Here is a 17,145-nt window from a genome sequence, read left to right as displayed (position 1 = left end):
AAACCATCCAAACTTCATCTACTTTTACTCCTTAGGAGTCCATCCTAGCACAATCCTCTCTCAGGACCAACTGCCAATCTCTGGTCACTCCACTTATCCCAACATTTGCAGAAAATTGCCTCAACATTTGCAGAAAAGAATGCAGCATTCTTTCCTGGCTGATGCATTTCTGTATGCTTGCATGTATGAGTGCTATTTTCAAATAAACTCATTTTCTCTCCTCTCTTTTACATGAACCTTCTGGGTGACATATGGAACTCAACCTTTGCTCCAAAATGTAGGAAGCTTGGCAATCAGTAGTGCCCTGAAATTAGCAATATAACAATGGTTTGGTCCTTAATCACTATAAATTTCAGGAGATTTTAAAATTCTGGTAATATTTAGTAAATTATTTTTACTCTTAAGTGTTTCTAAAAATTCAAAAGTAAGCAAAACATTCCCCCGCATTTGCTATCATATATATAATATGAGACAATCTGTTGGCTTATTTTAAAAGTAATCCCAATAGTTTAATCACGAGTTTTTCTTTTCAGACTTTAGAAGATGAGTAAATTTGGTACTGACTTGAGGTATTCTATATTATGGGATATTGAAGGCAAGTATTTATAGGAACAGGAACACTCTCATATTAAAAAATGAGGGAGATAAAATATAGGAAGCAACTCAAAAACCACAGGAGACCATGGCCATTTATGGAAAGAGGTGGTTGTGGTTTAGTGGTTAAGTCATGTCCAGCTCTTTGTGATCCTGTGGGCTGTAGTCCGCCATGGAATTTCCCAGGCAGGAAGGCTGGAGTGGGTAGCCATTCCCTTCTCCAGGGGATCTTCCTGACCCAGGGACTGAACCTACATCTCCTGCATCACTGGCAGTCTCTTGCATTGCAGGCAGATTCTCTACCAACTGAGCCACCAGAAAAGCCATCCTCCACAGAGGAGGGAAAAATCCTAAATCTTTCAGTGTTCCCAAAGATGATGATCTGTTTTGTAGTAAATTCGTGTTCATAATGTTTTTTCCATGTAAATAACATTTTATATAATATTTTCTATTTCAGAATCTTAATATATATTTTAAGACATTTTCCTTTGAAACTGGCTCCAACTGTAAGCCACCATCATTTAAAGAGATAAGCATCAGTTATTTGAAAGCGTCTGTTGCCTAAAGTACACTTATAAGAAATGGCTTATTATTGAAAGAAGACATACTTAGAACAGGATTTTAGAGTTCCAGTTCAGCAAAATAAAATGAACAGAGGGACACAAACTCAAATATTCAACCTTGAGATTGAGAACTATTTTAATGTGAATCTTAATTCAATCTAAAGGCATAAAAGATACTCTGAGAATTGTGTTAATTTCTGATGCACTTTGAGTCTGGATGAAAATAAAGCTGAAATCTGAATGTTTTTTATTATGTGGATTTACCACATTTATGCCAGGACATAAATTATAATGAATTAGAAAGAGCATCATTATAGCAAGATCAATTATAACAAGAAATAAAGTTGTTTCTTTTGCTTCCCACTTAACAATATCATTGAATTTCTGAATGAGGACAGTCAGGATAATCCATGATTCTTTGAAGGTTATGTCTCTTAAAAAGTGGATACCTTTCTTTCTAAAGGAACTTTGAAAACAGAACCCACCTTTGGCATCAACTCGATCTCGATAGAGTTCGAGGTCAGTTTGTAAAATGATAGCAATTCTCTACAATTCATTCTTCAGAGGCATTTAATAGAGTGCATAAAACCCATTACAGAACCCAAGAGCTAGTTAATGACCCCACTCAACATGTGCTTGCTCTTCCCTCTTATATTACCTGATCAGCCACAGCTCGGGCTAATTTGTCCATTCGAGAACCTGCTTCGGCAATTTTCTTGGCGGCGTTAATGACATCAGATGTATTTTTCAACGGGCCTTTACCTCTAAAACAACAGGCACAACATAATTAGAAATTCACTTTATGGCAGGAAATAGACACACCTACCATATTGTTTGTCCAGGACTCTGCTTTTGTATTTGATTTGGCTCTGACCACGTTAGAGGAAATTTGAATGTATTCTTGATTCACTTCAATTTCCATTTAAATAATCCACTTTATTTACATTCATTTTCAGGGAATATTTTTCCCTATCTGGATGGGCATGCTAACATTTTATTCTTTACATGAATTTCTATATTTTTTGAACAGTGGTCCATTAAAAAAGATGATCACTACAAGGGCAATGGGAATTTAACATGTAAATGCTTATCATGTGTCTATGCTGTTGTATACATTTATCTTCATAACAACCCTAACAAGCAGGCATCATCATCCCCATTTTAGAGAAGAGAAAAATAGACTAAAGTGATTAACTCACCCAAGCTTATGCAAATCATGTGATAAATTCTAAATTTAAATCAGTCTAGCCAAAATAAATGCTCATTCACTGTCTTTCACACCATGCCCAGCATTATTATTATGTTAATTATATTTTTAAGTCCACTTTGGCTCTTTGAGAAACCATTGTCTCCTGTCCATAACTGGGGACTATTTGGCCAAAATTTCAGAAATCTGCTGAGCTCTTTCTCTTGCTGGCTTATATGCTTCTGGGGCTGACTTATGAAAGAACACTCATAGAACACTGTGTGACAGTAGATGTCTTTATGTTGCCAAAAACCATTGCCCCAGTATTTTCACATAAGGTTTTCAATTAGGTGAACTGTTTAATATTACATGTCTTTCAAATATTTATTAGAAAGGAAAAAAGAAACTATGCTGCATTATAAATTTTTAAACAAAATGTTGCATATGATATACCTTCTCTTTTCTTGAAAGGTAAATAACATGATAGACTAAATACATTTATTCTTCTATTTTTAGCATTGTTACTGATCTCCTTGTGCTCGGTTGCTCAGTCATGTCCAACTTTTTGCAGCTCCATGGACTGTAGCCTGCCAGGGTCCTCTGCCCGTGGCATTTTCCAGGCAAGAATACTGGAGTTGTGATTTCCTACTCCAACTGGTCTCCTCATATGCATGTAAAAATCAATGCATTTTTTAGGGCTACAAAATTATAATCCTATAGTTAAACATGTGGTGAGATACAGAGAAAAGCTACTCAGAAGTCATTTATTTAGATTGCATAGTGAGTAGGCAATGATTGCCATTGTTCCATAATAACATTTTATAAAAATGGAAGACTTAAAATGACTTTAGAAAATAAATGTAAATGAAGGGCATTTTGTTTCCCTCTTAATTTTGCTTCTGGAATTTTTAGTGTTAGTAGCTAAAAGTAAGATACATTGTGTTCACATCAATGGTTAAACCTGTACATAGGGAAATGCAAAACTTGAGATATTTCATTTTGCTATGGCAACATTGGAGAAGGCAATGACACTCCACTCCAGTACTCTTGCCTGGAAAATCCCATGGATGGAGGGACCTGGTGGGCTGCAGTCCATGGGGTCACTAAGAGTCAGACACGACTGAGTGACTTCACTTTCACTTTTCACTTTCATGCATTGGAGAAGGCAATGGCAACCCACTCCATTGTTCTTGCCTGGAGAACCCCAGGGATGGGGGAGCCTGGTGGGCTGCCATCTCTGGGGTCATACAGAGTCAGACATGACTAAGTGACTTAGCAGACTTAGCATGACAACATCAACTATAGAAAGTGAAAGAGGAGAGTGAAAAAGTTGGCTTAAAACTCAACATTCAGAAAACTAAGATCATAGCATCTGGTCCCATCAATCCATGGCAAATAGATGAGGAAACAATGGAAACAGTGAGAGACTTTATTTTGGGTCCTCTAAAATCAGTGCAGATGGTGACTGCAGCCATGAAAAAAAGATGCTCCTTGGAAGAAAAGTTATGACCAACCTAGACAGCATATTAAAAAGCAGAGACATTCCTTTGCCAACAAAGGTCCATATTCTCAAAGCTATGGTTTTTCCAGTAGTCATGTATGGATGTGAGAGTTGGGCTATAAAGAAAGCTGAGCACCGAAAAATTGGTACTTTTGAACTGTGGTGTTAGAGAAGACTCTTAAGAGTCTCCTGGACTGCAAGGAGAGCCAACCAATCCATCCTAAAAAAAGTCAATCCTGAATATTCTTTGGAAGGACTGATGCTGAAGCTGAAGCTCCAATACTTTGGCCACCTGATGGAAGAACTGACTCACTGAAAAAGACCCTGATTCTGGGAAAGACTGAAGGTGGGAGAAGAAGGGGACGACATGATGGCATGTCGACGAGATGACTGGATGGCATCACTGATGCAATGGTCATGAGTTTGAGTAGGATCTGGGAGTTGGTGATGAACAGGGAAGCCTGCAGTCCACAGGGTTGCAAAGAGTCGACTAAACAACTGAACTGAACTGAACATTAACTCTTCCACAAAAGACATTGGCTCTATCCAGTTGTTATACAGATTTTTAAATACATAGATTTTACATGTGCACTTTATATAATATGAGTGAATTAAAGATTCTGTGACAATTTGGCTCTCATTCTGTCACATTCTTTTTTAAATTACCTCTAAATAAAGTTTTATTTTTGGTTTATATTTTTAAAGGAAATTCTAGATGCAGAATCTGTCAATATTTAATAGTATTCACATTATTATTTATTTCTCTGTAACTTCCAAACCTTAGAAAATCTTTTTTTACAATCCTACTCTGATAAAAATTGTTGTTACTTTTTGCCTTCATCTTAACCCATTCCTGCTGGAGAAGGGATAAGCTACCCACTCCAGTATTCTTGGGCTTCCCTTACAGCTCAACTGGTAAAAAAAATCCTCCTGCAATGCAGGAGACCTGGGTTTGATCCCTGGGTTAGGAAGATCCCCTGGAGAAGGGGAAGGCTACCCACTCCAGTATTCTGGCCTGGAGAATTCTATGGACTGTATAGTCCATGGGGTTGCAAAGAGTCAGACACAACTGAGCGATTTCACTTTCACTAACCCATTCACAAAGGGCTGTATTATACTTGATATTTCATTAATAATAATCTTGGTGTTTGTTTAATCCAAGAATTTCAAAGGATTTGTAGAAATGCTTATTCATGAACCTTTCATGATAACTTTCAACAGTGGATTGATTCTGACATTTATAGAGTCTTGAATCTGTCTGAGGCTCAGGCTCCTAAATGAGCTAAAGCATCATTAGAAGCCTGTCTTGTAATCAAAAAGAGACTACAGATTTACTATTATATTGTTATTTTAAAAGTTTGAGACTAGAATTCACACTGTGGACTGAATTCAATTCTTGGAGTCACAGGTGGATGATAGGGATGTATTTCATGAAACTAGAGAGCAATGTAGAAATTTTGAGATCATCAAATATTTTGTTTTCTAGTTGAGAAAGCTGAAATCCAAAGAGGAGGCTAAGTGACCTGCCCAAGATGATAAGAAGAGGAAAAAAAGGACTGAACCTCTATGTCCCTAATCACAATTTTGTTGGTTGCCATGGAGGAGGGGTGGAGGAGGGAAGGACTGGGAAGGTGGGATTAGCAGATGCAAACTATTATATGTAGGAGGAAGAAACACCAACAAGCTTTTACTGTATAGCACGGGGCACTATAATCAATGTTGTGCTCAGCTGCTCAGTCGTGTCTGAGTCTTTGTGATCCCATGGACTGTAGCCCATCAGACTCCTCTGTCCATGGAATTTTCCAGGCAAGAATACTAGAGTGCATTACTATTTCCTTCTCCAAGGGATCTTCCTGACCCAAGGAGGGAACCCGCATCTCTTGCATCTTCTGGCATTGGCAGGAGATTCTTTACCACTGAGCCACCTGGGAAGCCCACTATATTCAACATCATATGATAAAACATAATGATAAAGAATATTTTTTAATGTCTATATGTGTATAACTGGGTCCCTTTGCTGTACAGCAGACTGGCACAACATCGATCAATTATACTTCAATTTTAAAAAAATTTTAAAAATATTACAAGAATAGATTTATGAGTTAGAAAATAATAGAATGTGGGATGGACATGTACACATTGCTATATTTAAAATAGATAAGCAACAAGGACCTACTGGATAGCAAAATTTGGATATGGAACACTGCTCAATGTTATGTGGCAGCCTGGATGGGAGGGGAGATTATGAAAGAATGAATACATGTATATGTATGGCTGAGTCCTTTTGCTGTTTACCTGAAACTATCACAACATTGTTTATTAATCGACTGTAGTGAGTGAAAGTCTCTCAGTCCTATCGACTCTTTGCGACCCCATGGACTGTAGCCCACCATCCTCCTCTGTCCATGGAATTCTCTAGGCCAGAATAGTGGAGTGAGTAGCCATTCCCTTCTCCAGGGGATCTTTCCAACCCAGGGATTTAACCCAGCTCTCCCGCATTGCAGGTGGATTCTTTATCATCTGAGCCACCGGGGAATACCCAATACAAAATAAAAGTGTTTTGTTTTTTTTTTTGTAAGAAAACAATAGAACACAGAAAATTTAAAAAAAAAAAAAAAGGGAAAACTGATATAGAAAATAAACCTAGTTGTTAACAAGAAAAAAAAAATAAGTGAAGAAAATGGCACTTGAATGTAAGAGTGGGTTTCTACATGCTCACAAGAGCTGAGTGTAAAACTGTCAGTAGACACACTGGTAGCTTGAAAACTGCCATGATAGTACTCCCTCTATGGCTTCTTTTTTTTGCCCTAGAAAATTAGAAAGTTGCTGCCAAAAGTCAACTTAGTAGAAAGGATACATGTATCTTTTCTTTCCCAAACTCCCTTCCCACCCAGGCTGCCACATAACACTGAGCCCTGTTTCAAGTTGAGAGTAAGGCTATTATGATCTGAAGGAGGTTTCAAGGGGCTTCTGGAGCTGGAATATGGTTATAAAGTTTATAACATTTAAGGTATACATTTCTTTAATGCATTTTTCTACAAGTATACTTCATAATTTAAGATTATATTTATTTTCTTATTTTTCTGTCAATCTGATGTATAAGAAAAAAATGTAATTTTCTTTTCCGTGATGATAGAGGAATCTGAGTCACTTTGTTTATCATTTATTGATCATTACAATCAATCATTTATATGCTCTTTTCTCTGAGTTTTTATTCAAGATTTTTACGCATTTTTCCATTGTTTTCTTTTTTTACCTAAATTCCTTGTCTCTGTTTTTTAGATATTTTGAATTTTGACCTTTTGTTAATCATGTTGCAAATTACTTCTTCCAGTCTTAGCCTGTATGTTTACTTTTGTAACAGCTTTTTTAAAGTATAATTTTTAATTTTATTGTGGTAAAATGTATCAATCACTTCTACTAGAGTTTGCACTTTCTGAAACTTCTTTAAGAAGTTCTTCCTGTTGAAAGTGTTAGCTTATACTATGGGGGTAATCATTTTGCAATATATATATATATATTTCAGAAAATTGATATTCACATGCAAAAAAATGAAGCAAGACCCTTAACTCATAGCATATTAAAAATTAACTGGAAGTGGATTGTAAGAGCTAATCTATATATATCGTACAAGCAAATTTAAGGGAAAAACTTCATGACATTGGATTTGGCAATGATTTCTTGACTATGACACCAAGAACACAGACAACAGCAGCAATATTAATTGGCAAATTTAACTCTATCAAAATTTAAAATCTGTGAATTAAAGGACACAATCAACAGAGTAAAAATGCAATCCATAGAATAAGAGAAAATATTTTAAAATCCTATATCTGACAAGGGGTTAAAACCCAGAATACAGAAAAACTGCTACAATTCAACACTAAAAATCAACCTGAATTTAAAAAAAAAAAAAAAAAGAAAGGCAAAGTGCTTGAATATACATTTCTCCAAAGAAGATATAGAATAGCTAATCAGTACATAAAAATGCTTAACACCATTGATTATTAGGAAAATACATTTCAAGATCACAGTGAGATACCATCTCACACTAAAATGGTTGCTGTAAAAACAAACAAAAAAAAAAAATAAGAAGTCTTGGCAAGGATGTGAAGAAGTTGCAACTTTTGTGTACCATTAATGGGAATGTAAAATGGTGCAGCTGCTATGTAAAACCGTACAGTGGTTCCTCAAAAAATTAAACACAGAACTACCATATGATCTAGCAACTCCAATTCTGGGTGGAATGCCTGAAGGATTGAAAGCAAGATCTTGAAGAGGTATTTGTATACCCATGTTCATAGCAAAACTATTCGTAAACCAAGTGCCCCAAAATTGATGAATGGATAAGCAAAATATAATATATATATATATTCAATAAAATATTACTTAGCCTTAAGAAGAAATGAAAGTCCAACATGAACTATAACATGGCTGAACCTTGAGAACATTTTTCTTGTTTTTTAGTTGCTAAGTTGTGTTGGATTCTCTGCGACCCCATGAACTGCAGCATGCCAGGCTTCCCTGTCCTTCACCATCTCCCTGAGTTTGTTCAAAGTCATGTCCATTGGGTCAGTGATGCCATCCAACCATTTCATCCTCTGCCACCCCCTTCTTCTCTTGCCCTCAATCTTTCCCAGCATCTGGGTCTTTCCCAATGAGTGGGCTCTTCACAGTGGCCAAAGCTGAGCTTCAGCATCAGTCCTGCCAATGAATATTCAGGCCTGATTTCCTTTAGGATTGACTGGTTTGCTCTCCTTGCTGTCCAAGGGACTGTCAAGAGTCTTCTTCAGCACCACAGTTCAAAAACACCAATTCCCTGGCATTCAATACTGGTTGAGAACATGATGCTAAGTGAAATAAGCCAGTCACAAAGAGAAAAATGTTATTTGTTTCCACTGCATGAGATACTTAGTCAAGTTCATAGTGATAGGAAAAAGAATGGTGGTTGCCAGGTGCTGAGGGTAGAGGGGAATGAGGAATGAAGAGTTCAATGGTCAGGGTTTCTGTTGGGGAAGATGAAAAAGTGCTAGAGATAGATGTTGGTGACAGTTGCACAACAGTGTCAGTATACTTAGTGCCACAGAACTGTACATTGAAAAATGCTTAAAATGGCAAATTTCATTGTATGTATTCTTCACTACAATAAAAAAAAACTAATTAATTTAAACAGCCGTATGTGATTGGGGCCACTGTATTGGGCAACACAGGGCTAAATGAGCAACAGTCTTTGGAATAATGTGAAGTGGGAACAGAAATAAAAAATGGTTAACAACAAATATATAGATATAGATAGATATATAGATCAGACCCCAAAACATCAGACGTTTGAGTCTTCCTGTCAGTGGACAGTGGGTTTCCCAGTTGGCTCACAGGTAAAGAATAAGCCTACCAATGCAGGAGACGCAGGTTCAGTCCCTGGGTCAGGAAGATCTCCTGGAGAAGGAAATGGCAACCTAATACAGTATTCTTGCTTGGGAAATCCCATGGACATAGGAGCCTGGCAGGCTCCATGGGGTCACAAAGAATCAAACATGACTTAGCAACGGAACATGATAACACAGTCAGTGGAAAGCAGTGTTGACAAAGTGACTACCCCACTGGTTGTAGCTCCCAGTCTCAAACTAATGGCTTAGACCCTATGTCTCTCCCTAATTCAGATCAGGTTCTCTATTTGAGGAATTTTGAAAGGTGCTTTGAGGAACCTTGTGACCTTAAAGACAAAAGACATGTTATTGTACCATTGGAAACATATTTTTAGTTTTCTTGAAAAAACATCAAGAGTGAAATTAACTCTACTATATAGATTCATGAAATGTCTCTTTTGGCAATAGGCGATTTTTACACAAGGGTCAATATTTGGAAGCTTTCCCAGGAAATGGTCACTGCAAAAAAAAAAAAAAAACAAGGAAATCTATTACCATGTTCTTGCTATCCACAACTAAACAACTAATTAATATTTATTTCATGAAAAGGTAATGGGCATTAATGTGAAAAATCAATGTGTGAGTACACTCTGAGTTAATGTACTCAGCACCCAGAATTTTTAAATTCTGAGTATATCCAAATTAAAACCATTTATTTGCTGTAGTTTTCTCAATACCTCTAACTGATCAATATAAGATGTGACTCTCCAGTAATGAGGTATCGTTAGGTAAGGAGTATATTTATATATGTACTGAATCATAGAAGCTTCTTTTCAGAACCAGAGTCCATAAAACACAGTTTGGAAATATCCCTTCCACCAGTCAGCTGAAGCAGCGTAAAGATAGCACAGTGGAAAAGTTGAATTAATCTGGGGATTAAAGATAAGTCAGATGAGACTGCAGGACCATTAGCTGAATCATGCAAGGAAATAACATTTAGAGAATGGTCTTGAAGCTGAAGTACAGATACATAAAAAATTGAGAAGGCCAGAAAGAAAAACACCAATACAGTATCAGTTCAGTTCAGTTCAATTCAGTCGCTTAGTCGTGTCCGACTCTTTGCGACCCCATGAATCGCAGCACGCCAGGCCTCCCTGTCCATCACCAACTCCCGGAGTTCACTCAGAGTCACGTCCATCGAGTCAGTGATGCCATCCAGCCATCTCCTCCTCTGTCGTCCCCTTCTCTTCCTGCCCCCAATCCCTCCCAGCATCAAAGTCTTCTCCAATGAGTCAATTCTTCACATGAGGTGGCCAAAGTACTGGAGTTTCAGCTTTAGCATCATTCCTTCCAAAGAAATCCCCGGGTTGATCTCCTTTAGAACGGACTGGTTGGATCTCCTTGCAGTCCAAGGGACTCTCAAGAGTCTTCTCCAACACCACAGTTCAAAAGCATCAATTCTTCGGCACTCAGCCTTCTTCACAGTCCAACTCTCACATCCATACATTACTACTGGAAAAACCATAGACTTGACTAGACGGACCTTAGTCGGCAAAGTAATGTCTCCGCTTTTGAATATGCTATCTAGGTTGCTCATAACTCACATATATATGGAATTTAGAAAGATGGTAATGATGACCCTGTATGCGAGACAGCAAAAGAGACACAGATGTGTAGAGCAGACTTTTGGACTCTGAGGGAGAGGGAGAGGGTGGAATGATTTGGGAGAATGGCATTGAAACATGTATACTATCATGTAAGAAATGAATCGCCAGTCTATGTTTGATGCAGGATACAGGATGCTTGGGGCTGCTGCACGCAGATGATCCAGAGAGATGATATGGGGTGGGAGGTGGGAGGGGGGTTCATGTTTGGGAACTCATGTACACCTGTGGTGGATTCATGTCAATGTATGGCAAAACCAATACAGTATTGTAAAGTAGAATAAAGTAAAAATTAAAATTAAAAAGAAAAACTGGAAAGAAAAAAAAATTGAGAAGGAATCTAAGGGTCAATAAAGGTAGGCTTTGGATAGCAAACTCAAGATTTTTATATTATTTCATGAAAAGAGGAAAGAAAATTTTGGTGCAAAGGAGTTGGGTGGATGGCATTTAATGGCCAGGTATGGCATATGTTAACTGACAAGAGTCAAGAATTAGAACATGGACTAGTTGAACTGTCAGTTGGACTGGAGTCCTGACTGTCCATACCAAGGCAGGGATGACGTTTGGGAGTACCAGTGTGATTACTTGATCATTTAGTCTAGTGCTCAGTACTTTACAGTTGATTGTAACCTGAAAGCTTCTTATTAGCCTGAACCCAGTTCCTTTCAAGATCAGAACTTATAGTTGATCTAAAAAGACAGTTTTGTCTCTTGCTGTACAATTAAATGTGAGTTTCTTTCCTGAACTGCTGCCATCTACACACCTTTTGCTACCAGGAACAAGACTGGCACATGCTATTTCTTTCTGAAAGTGACATGAAAAATATGGATTCACCCTCTGCAGGACATCATTTCTGCCAGCGCCCATGAGATGGAAGTCAAGAAATGAACAGAAAAAAGATGTGAGGCATAACCAGCTTTATCCACCATGACCAAGTTATTACACAAGTAATGAGGTAGAACCTCTCTACTTTTAATAATAATGGAATGGATATCATTGAGATTACTGAATCAAATTAATGAATTAGCTACCGATAAGAAGAAAACAAGATAATAAACGCAAGGTGTTTTTTTTTTTTTCCTGTCATCAAAGTGCCCTATAAATATGTGATCTGAGGTTAGTAGTCAAGTTTCAATTCCTGCTCAGCTACATCCCTTCCTTTAAATAAGAGAACATAGTACCTAAGAGTCATTAGAGGTATACAGCTGACATAATTCCTCCCTAAAGTGGAAAACCCAAGGCAATAACAGTAATACATAGGGTCAAGTGCAGTGAATTTAGATGAGAGGCACAAAGAAAGGTTCAAATCAGCTACCTCTTTGAAAAGGAAGAGGCTCTGCAGATGGCGACAGCAGCAAAATCTCAGCTTCCTGTGTTTCATTTCCAATTCACACCCTCTCCTGTTTCTCTGGTTATTAACAACTGTATCTTCCTTTTGGCTTCACAAAGGGGCATAAAACTACTCACCAGGCAGCGGGAAAAAATGATAACCAGTAACAGTCTAGACATTTCATTATTCAAATCAGCATAAAATGATTATGCAAAATCCCTAGGAATTGAAGTGACCCTCTTTTCACTTTAAAACTATACTTTGACTAATAGAAAATGTCTTAAATATCCTCTAACAAGACTTCTCAAATGTATCTCTCTTCTTTGACACAGTTATATATAATCCAGAGCATTGTAAAACGTCTTCCTGATCTTAACTAGCAACATGGCTCGATTCATCATTCACTTTAAATTAATGAGATTATTTGTTCAAGAGATGTTATTAATGGATCGTATAATATCCATCAGATAAAGTACGAATACAGTGTTGAAAGCAAGCAAATTAAGTCATCACAGGCCTTGAAAAGTAATGACTGAGGCTACCATAAGTCTGATTTGTAGAAAATTAAGACTTAATTAATGGTTCAGACTGTATTTTCCTACTATTATTTTTGAGTGTGAAATAAATCTGTGAAACCAGCAAAGACCAGCCAAATGTACAAATTTGAACTTCTAACGAATACAATGACATTTAAAATCTCAAAAGTCACCCTTAAAACATTAAGTCATTCCACTGAGGTCAAAAACAATTTTAAAATATTTGGAGAAAAGGCCAAGCAATGTCATCAATACATATTAACCACAGGCAAAAGGTAAGGAGGATGGGGGGAGATGTGTCATATTTCATTATAAGCTATAATTAATTGTGGGCTTCCCAGGTGGCTAGCAGTAAAGAAAACATCTGCCAATGCAGGAGATTCAGTCTCAGTTCCTGGGTGGGGAAGATAACCTGGAGAAGGAAATGGCAACACACTTTAATAATCTGGCCTGGAAAATTCCATGAACAGAGAAGCCTGGTGGGCTATAGACCAAGAGATCCTAAAAGAGTCAGACATGATTTGGGGACTGAAACAACAACATAATTAACTATAGCCTTTTCTTACTAAAAACACTCAACAATCATTTAAAAAACTGTCACCATTAGGTAGTATCTTGACATTGCCGCACATCTTATATAACTTTAATAACAAATACCATGTTGAATCATTACTTTTGCTCACGTTTCTTTGTGTGTCTGTGTTTCCCAGAAAAACAAAATCTACAGTAAAATGGTAGCTTTCATTCATATGGTAGGATACTTTATAATTACATTACCTGTTTGGATTTTAAACTCTCCTGTAAAGTTGATACGAAGAATATTACTTTCCTCCTTTACAAATGAATAAACACAGTAAGAGACTGGTCCAGAATCACCTGGTATTTGAACTAAAAAATCCAGGGATCTTTTCGTTGAGCTTTGCTCTCCCTTGGTCTGCCCTTCATGTGGTTAGAAGGGCAGAAATGTCAGCTCCCTTTAAAGAGGAGACTATAAAAATGCAAAGGAAGAAACAGCAATGACCCCTGAGGAAAAAAAGGCTCCTGACAAAATTCTGACTGGTCTCCTGATTTATTAAAAATACTGCTCAGAGTAAAAGGGTCTAAAACTTATACAATGTTTAATTTTCCTGTCACAATTAGAGAATCAGATTGTTGAACCCAGTTCTTTGTATGTAAGTATAAAATATAAGCTGAAATTAAATACTAAATCATGAGCTAGCATTAAAAGACATCACATGCCATATATATATATATATATATATATATATATATATATACACATATTTTTTCCCTGAGGGATATTAGCAAATCATATACTTTATCTTCAGAATAATATTTAAAAACACTGCAAAATAGCATAGACCAAAAATCAGTCCCCCAAGCTCCAGGAGTTTGATTTTGTGACTAATTCAGGATGGGTAATTAAAACAATACTAATTACAGAAATGAATCTGTTCTTTTTGACCAAAAAGACCTATCCACTAAGAACCAGGCTCAGATCATGTTGACTTACACAGGTAAATTTTATACCACTCCCTGCTTTGATGGAGCCTTTTAATTTTTCAGCAGGCTAATACCCACTATTATGATGCCTCTGCTATTTTTAAGGAGAAAACCTTCCTCTTCCTGTCTCCATGCCTCACCTTGTGAAGTCTGTCATCTCCATCATGATCATACACATCTGTTTGGCCAGCACAATGATATCATTGCCGCTGTCATCCCATTTGGCCACTTCAGCATCCAGCTTGCTTTTCTCTTGGTGGAATATCTCCACCTGTTCAGCTATTTTTGCCTTCTCCTCTTGCGGTAGCTGTGCCATGATGGCCTGTGTGGGTTACAGAAAAGGTATGACTAATGATGACAAAAGGAGCACAGACAGAAGGCCAACTCTGCCTCCCATTAACAGCAAACCCAGACCCTGACAAGGCCGGTAGGCCGTCCCACCATTCTGGAAAATACCTTTTTCTCCAGCCCCAGGAAGGAAAAAGCACAGACTGGTAAGGTCCCCAAATTTCCTGTCCCCATTCCCACATACAAAAAATAACCAAGATCCAAAGGGACATGCACGTTGACAGTAGCAGAACCTCTCTATTGCTGTGATGACATATGTTTGTTCAAAAGAATCTATTCCTGACAATTTTTATGTTTGGTCTTGGGAAACTTTTACCGGATGAAAGAATGCACCTCTTTCAACACTGAAATCTGTTCAGAGCAGGGAAAAAAAGAGAACAGACCTTCTGTTGCTGGGAAAGAAAAGAATTTTAAAGAATATCTGAGCATCCCAAGTGGAGTGGGGAGACAATCTGTGGGTATTAATGAAACCATCCATGGTTAAAGGCCAAACAAAAATCCTTTATGCAGGGCACTTCAGGGATGGCATATCCATTCCCAATCCTTCACTGTGGAAATCCTGGGTCAGCCATGGCTCCTTGGAGAGCCTATGAGTATGCACAGAAAAGCTGTGATGGGATAAAATGTAGGATTAGGAAGGAAAAGTTGATTTTCAACAGTTGCTAGCAGGGGAATGTAGAAAAGGAAGAACTACTGTTGATTCTCACTACTTGTGGATTTTTTTTTAATTTGCAAATTTTCCTACTCTTTAAAATCTATCTGACTCGCAAATCAATATTTGTGATGCTTTCAGTCATTCGCAGACACACGCAGAGCTGCCAAAATTTGAGTCATCCGACATCCATGTTCCCAGATGAGGTGGAACAAGGGTGTCTTTGCCTTCTTGTATTAGCACTCATACCAGAAACAAGTGTCCTTTTTGCAGTCTATTTAGTACCACATTTTCCACATCTTTGCACTTTTTGTTGGTGGTTTAGCTGTTTAACATGGTCCCCAACCCTAGTGTAGAAGTGCTGTCTCATATCTCTAAGCACAAGAAGGCTGCAAAGTGCCTAATGAAGAATATATATGTATTATACGAACTTTATTCACACATGAGTTTTAGTGCTCTTAGATATGAATTCAATGTTCATGAACCAAAACTAGGGAAAAAAAACAGAAGCATTCTTTAAACAAGATTATGTATCGATGGGTTGAAGGAAATGTTAAGACTAGCAGCTCTCAGGAACCTAACCCTGTATTTCCCATAGGAACAATGAATCTGTAGTTGCTAATCAAGCATTCATGGTGACTTTATAGAACATGAGGCCATGAATAAAGAGAATCAACTGTACTTGTTAAACACTATTTATGTAGCAGGTGCTGAGTGAAATGTCTGACACCAGTTCATGGCGCCACCTTTTGTAGCCTGCGTCACTGAAAGGAGCATGTCAATCCATGTGTTAGCACTGGGGTCCCTCTGGTGCTGGGATACAGGTATCCTCCAGAAGAATGACCAAGAAAGCATGATTAGGGATACATACAGTTTTTACAAAGGACAAGTAAATAACACCCAAAAAACGAAATGCTTTCTAAATTGTAAAGCTCCTCCCAGTATAAGTGAATAGTTCTAAGGAGAGGTAGCTGATATCTAACTGAAATATCAGGGGATGCAAGATTAGAAGAACTGGGCTCAACCTGGCTCTGTCACTGACTTAAGACCTCACTGCTACTGGATCACATCCTTAACTTTTTGAAATATAAGGTTAGTAGACAATTACCTCAATTACTTCAAAATGCTATGATGGACAGAAAATAAAATAATAAATGTGCTACATGTTTGTCTGAAAAAGTGACAGTAAGCATGTATGGGGTTACTGTTACCATTGTTATCATTATTTCTATGAGCTTTTCTTTCCAGCTGCTTCTCTAGCTTATTACATAGCTGCCATCAAAGAGAAGGGATGGAATCAGAGACTGGGTGACTACCTATAAATGGAAATCAACAGAATTCCTTGAACACAGGCATGCATCCTGGGTATTATACTAAAGGACTTAAAATGTCAAACATTTTATCTACTTAATTATTTTATAAGAATAATACTATTATTATCCCTATTTTATTAATAATGATACCAAGATCCAAGAAAGTTAATTAACTTTGAACATTACACAACTAATGAACTGTAAGAATAGGATTCAAAGCCAGGTCAGCTAACACCATACTTAACCATCCTGCACAATGAGATTACCATGCAGGACAGTGCAGGTTAGACACTGCCTAGTGATTCCAGTCCAACAGGGCAAAGGTCACTGAAACTGCAGCCTCTGTCCACCACGCTGAGCATCCTAGAGTCAAGGCTTCATCTGCCCAGGGTAAAGGGGTCTGATTTGCATAAAGGTGTCCTTGAACTAGCAGCTTCCCAGATGCTACCTCTTACTAACAATGTCTACTAAACGCCATGCATGTATGTGTGTGACTTTATACAAATAGCATGTGTCTTCATGTGTATGATGTCTGTGTGTATATATATATATATATATATATATATATATATATATATATAAAATACAT

The 17,145-nt window shown here is 37.5% G+C and overlaps 1 protein-coding gene across 1 annotated transcript in view; it reads right to left on the bottom strand.

Moving 5' to 3' along the window:
• CTNNA2 (catenin alpha 2) overlaps window positions 1-17,145 on the bottom strand; it is a 1,386,686-nt gene that overhangs the window by 43,483 nt on the left and 1,326,058 nt on the right. The window contains exons 15-16 of the mRNA XM_069583081.1: window positions 14,384-14,565; window positions 1,816-1,921 (exon numbers count right to left, since the gene is read on the bottom strand). Of these exons, the coding sequence (XP_069439182.1) occupies window positions 1,816-1,921; window positions 14,384-14,565 (288 nt within the window). The remainder of the gene's footprint in view (window positions 1-1,815; window positions 1,922-14,383; window positions 14,566-17,145) is intronic.

This window comes from Ovis canadensis, chromosome 3, assembly GCF_042477335.2.
Source record: "Ovis canadensis isolate MfBH-ARS-UI-01 breed Bighorn chromosome 3, ARS-UI_OviCan_v2, whole genome shotgun sequence".
In the NCBI taxonomy this organism is placed as follows: domain Eukaryota; kingdom Metazoa; phylum Chordata; class Mammalia; order Artiodactyla; family Bovidae; genus Ovis; species Ovis canadensis.
Note: the sequence above shows the minus strand (reverse complement) of the source record. Positions and strands in the feature narration are given on the sequence as shown.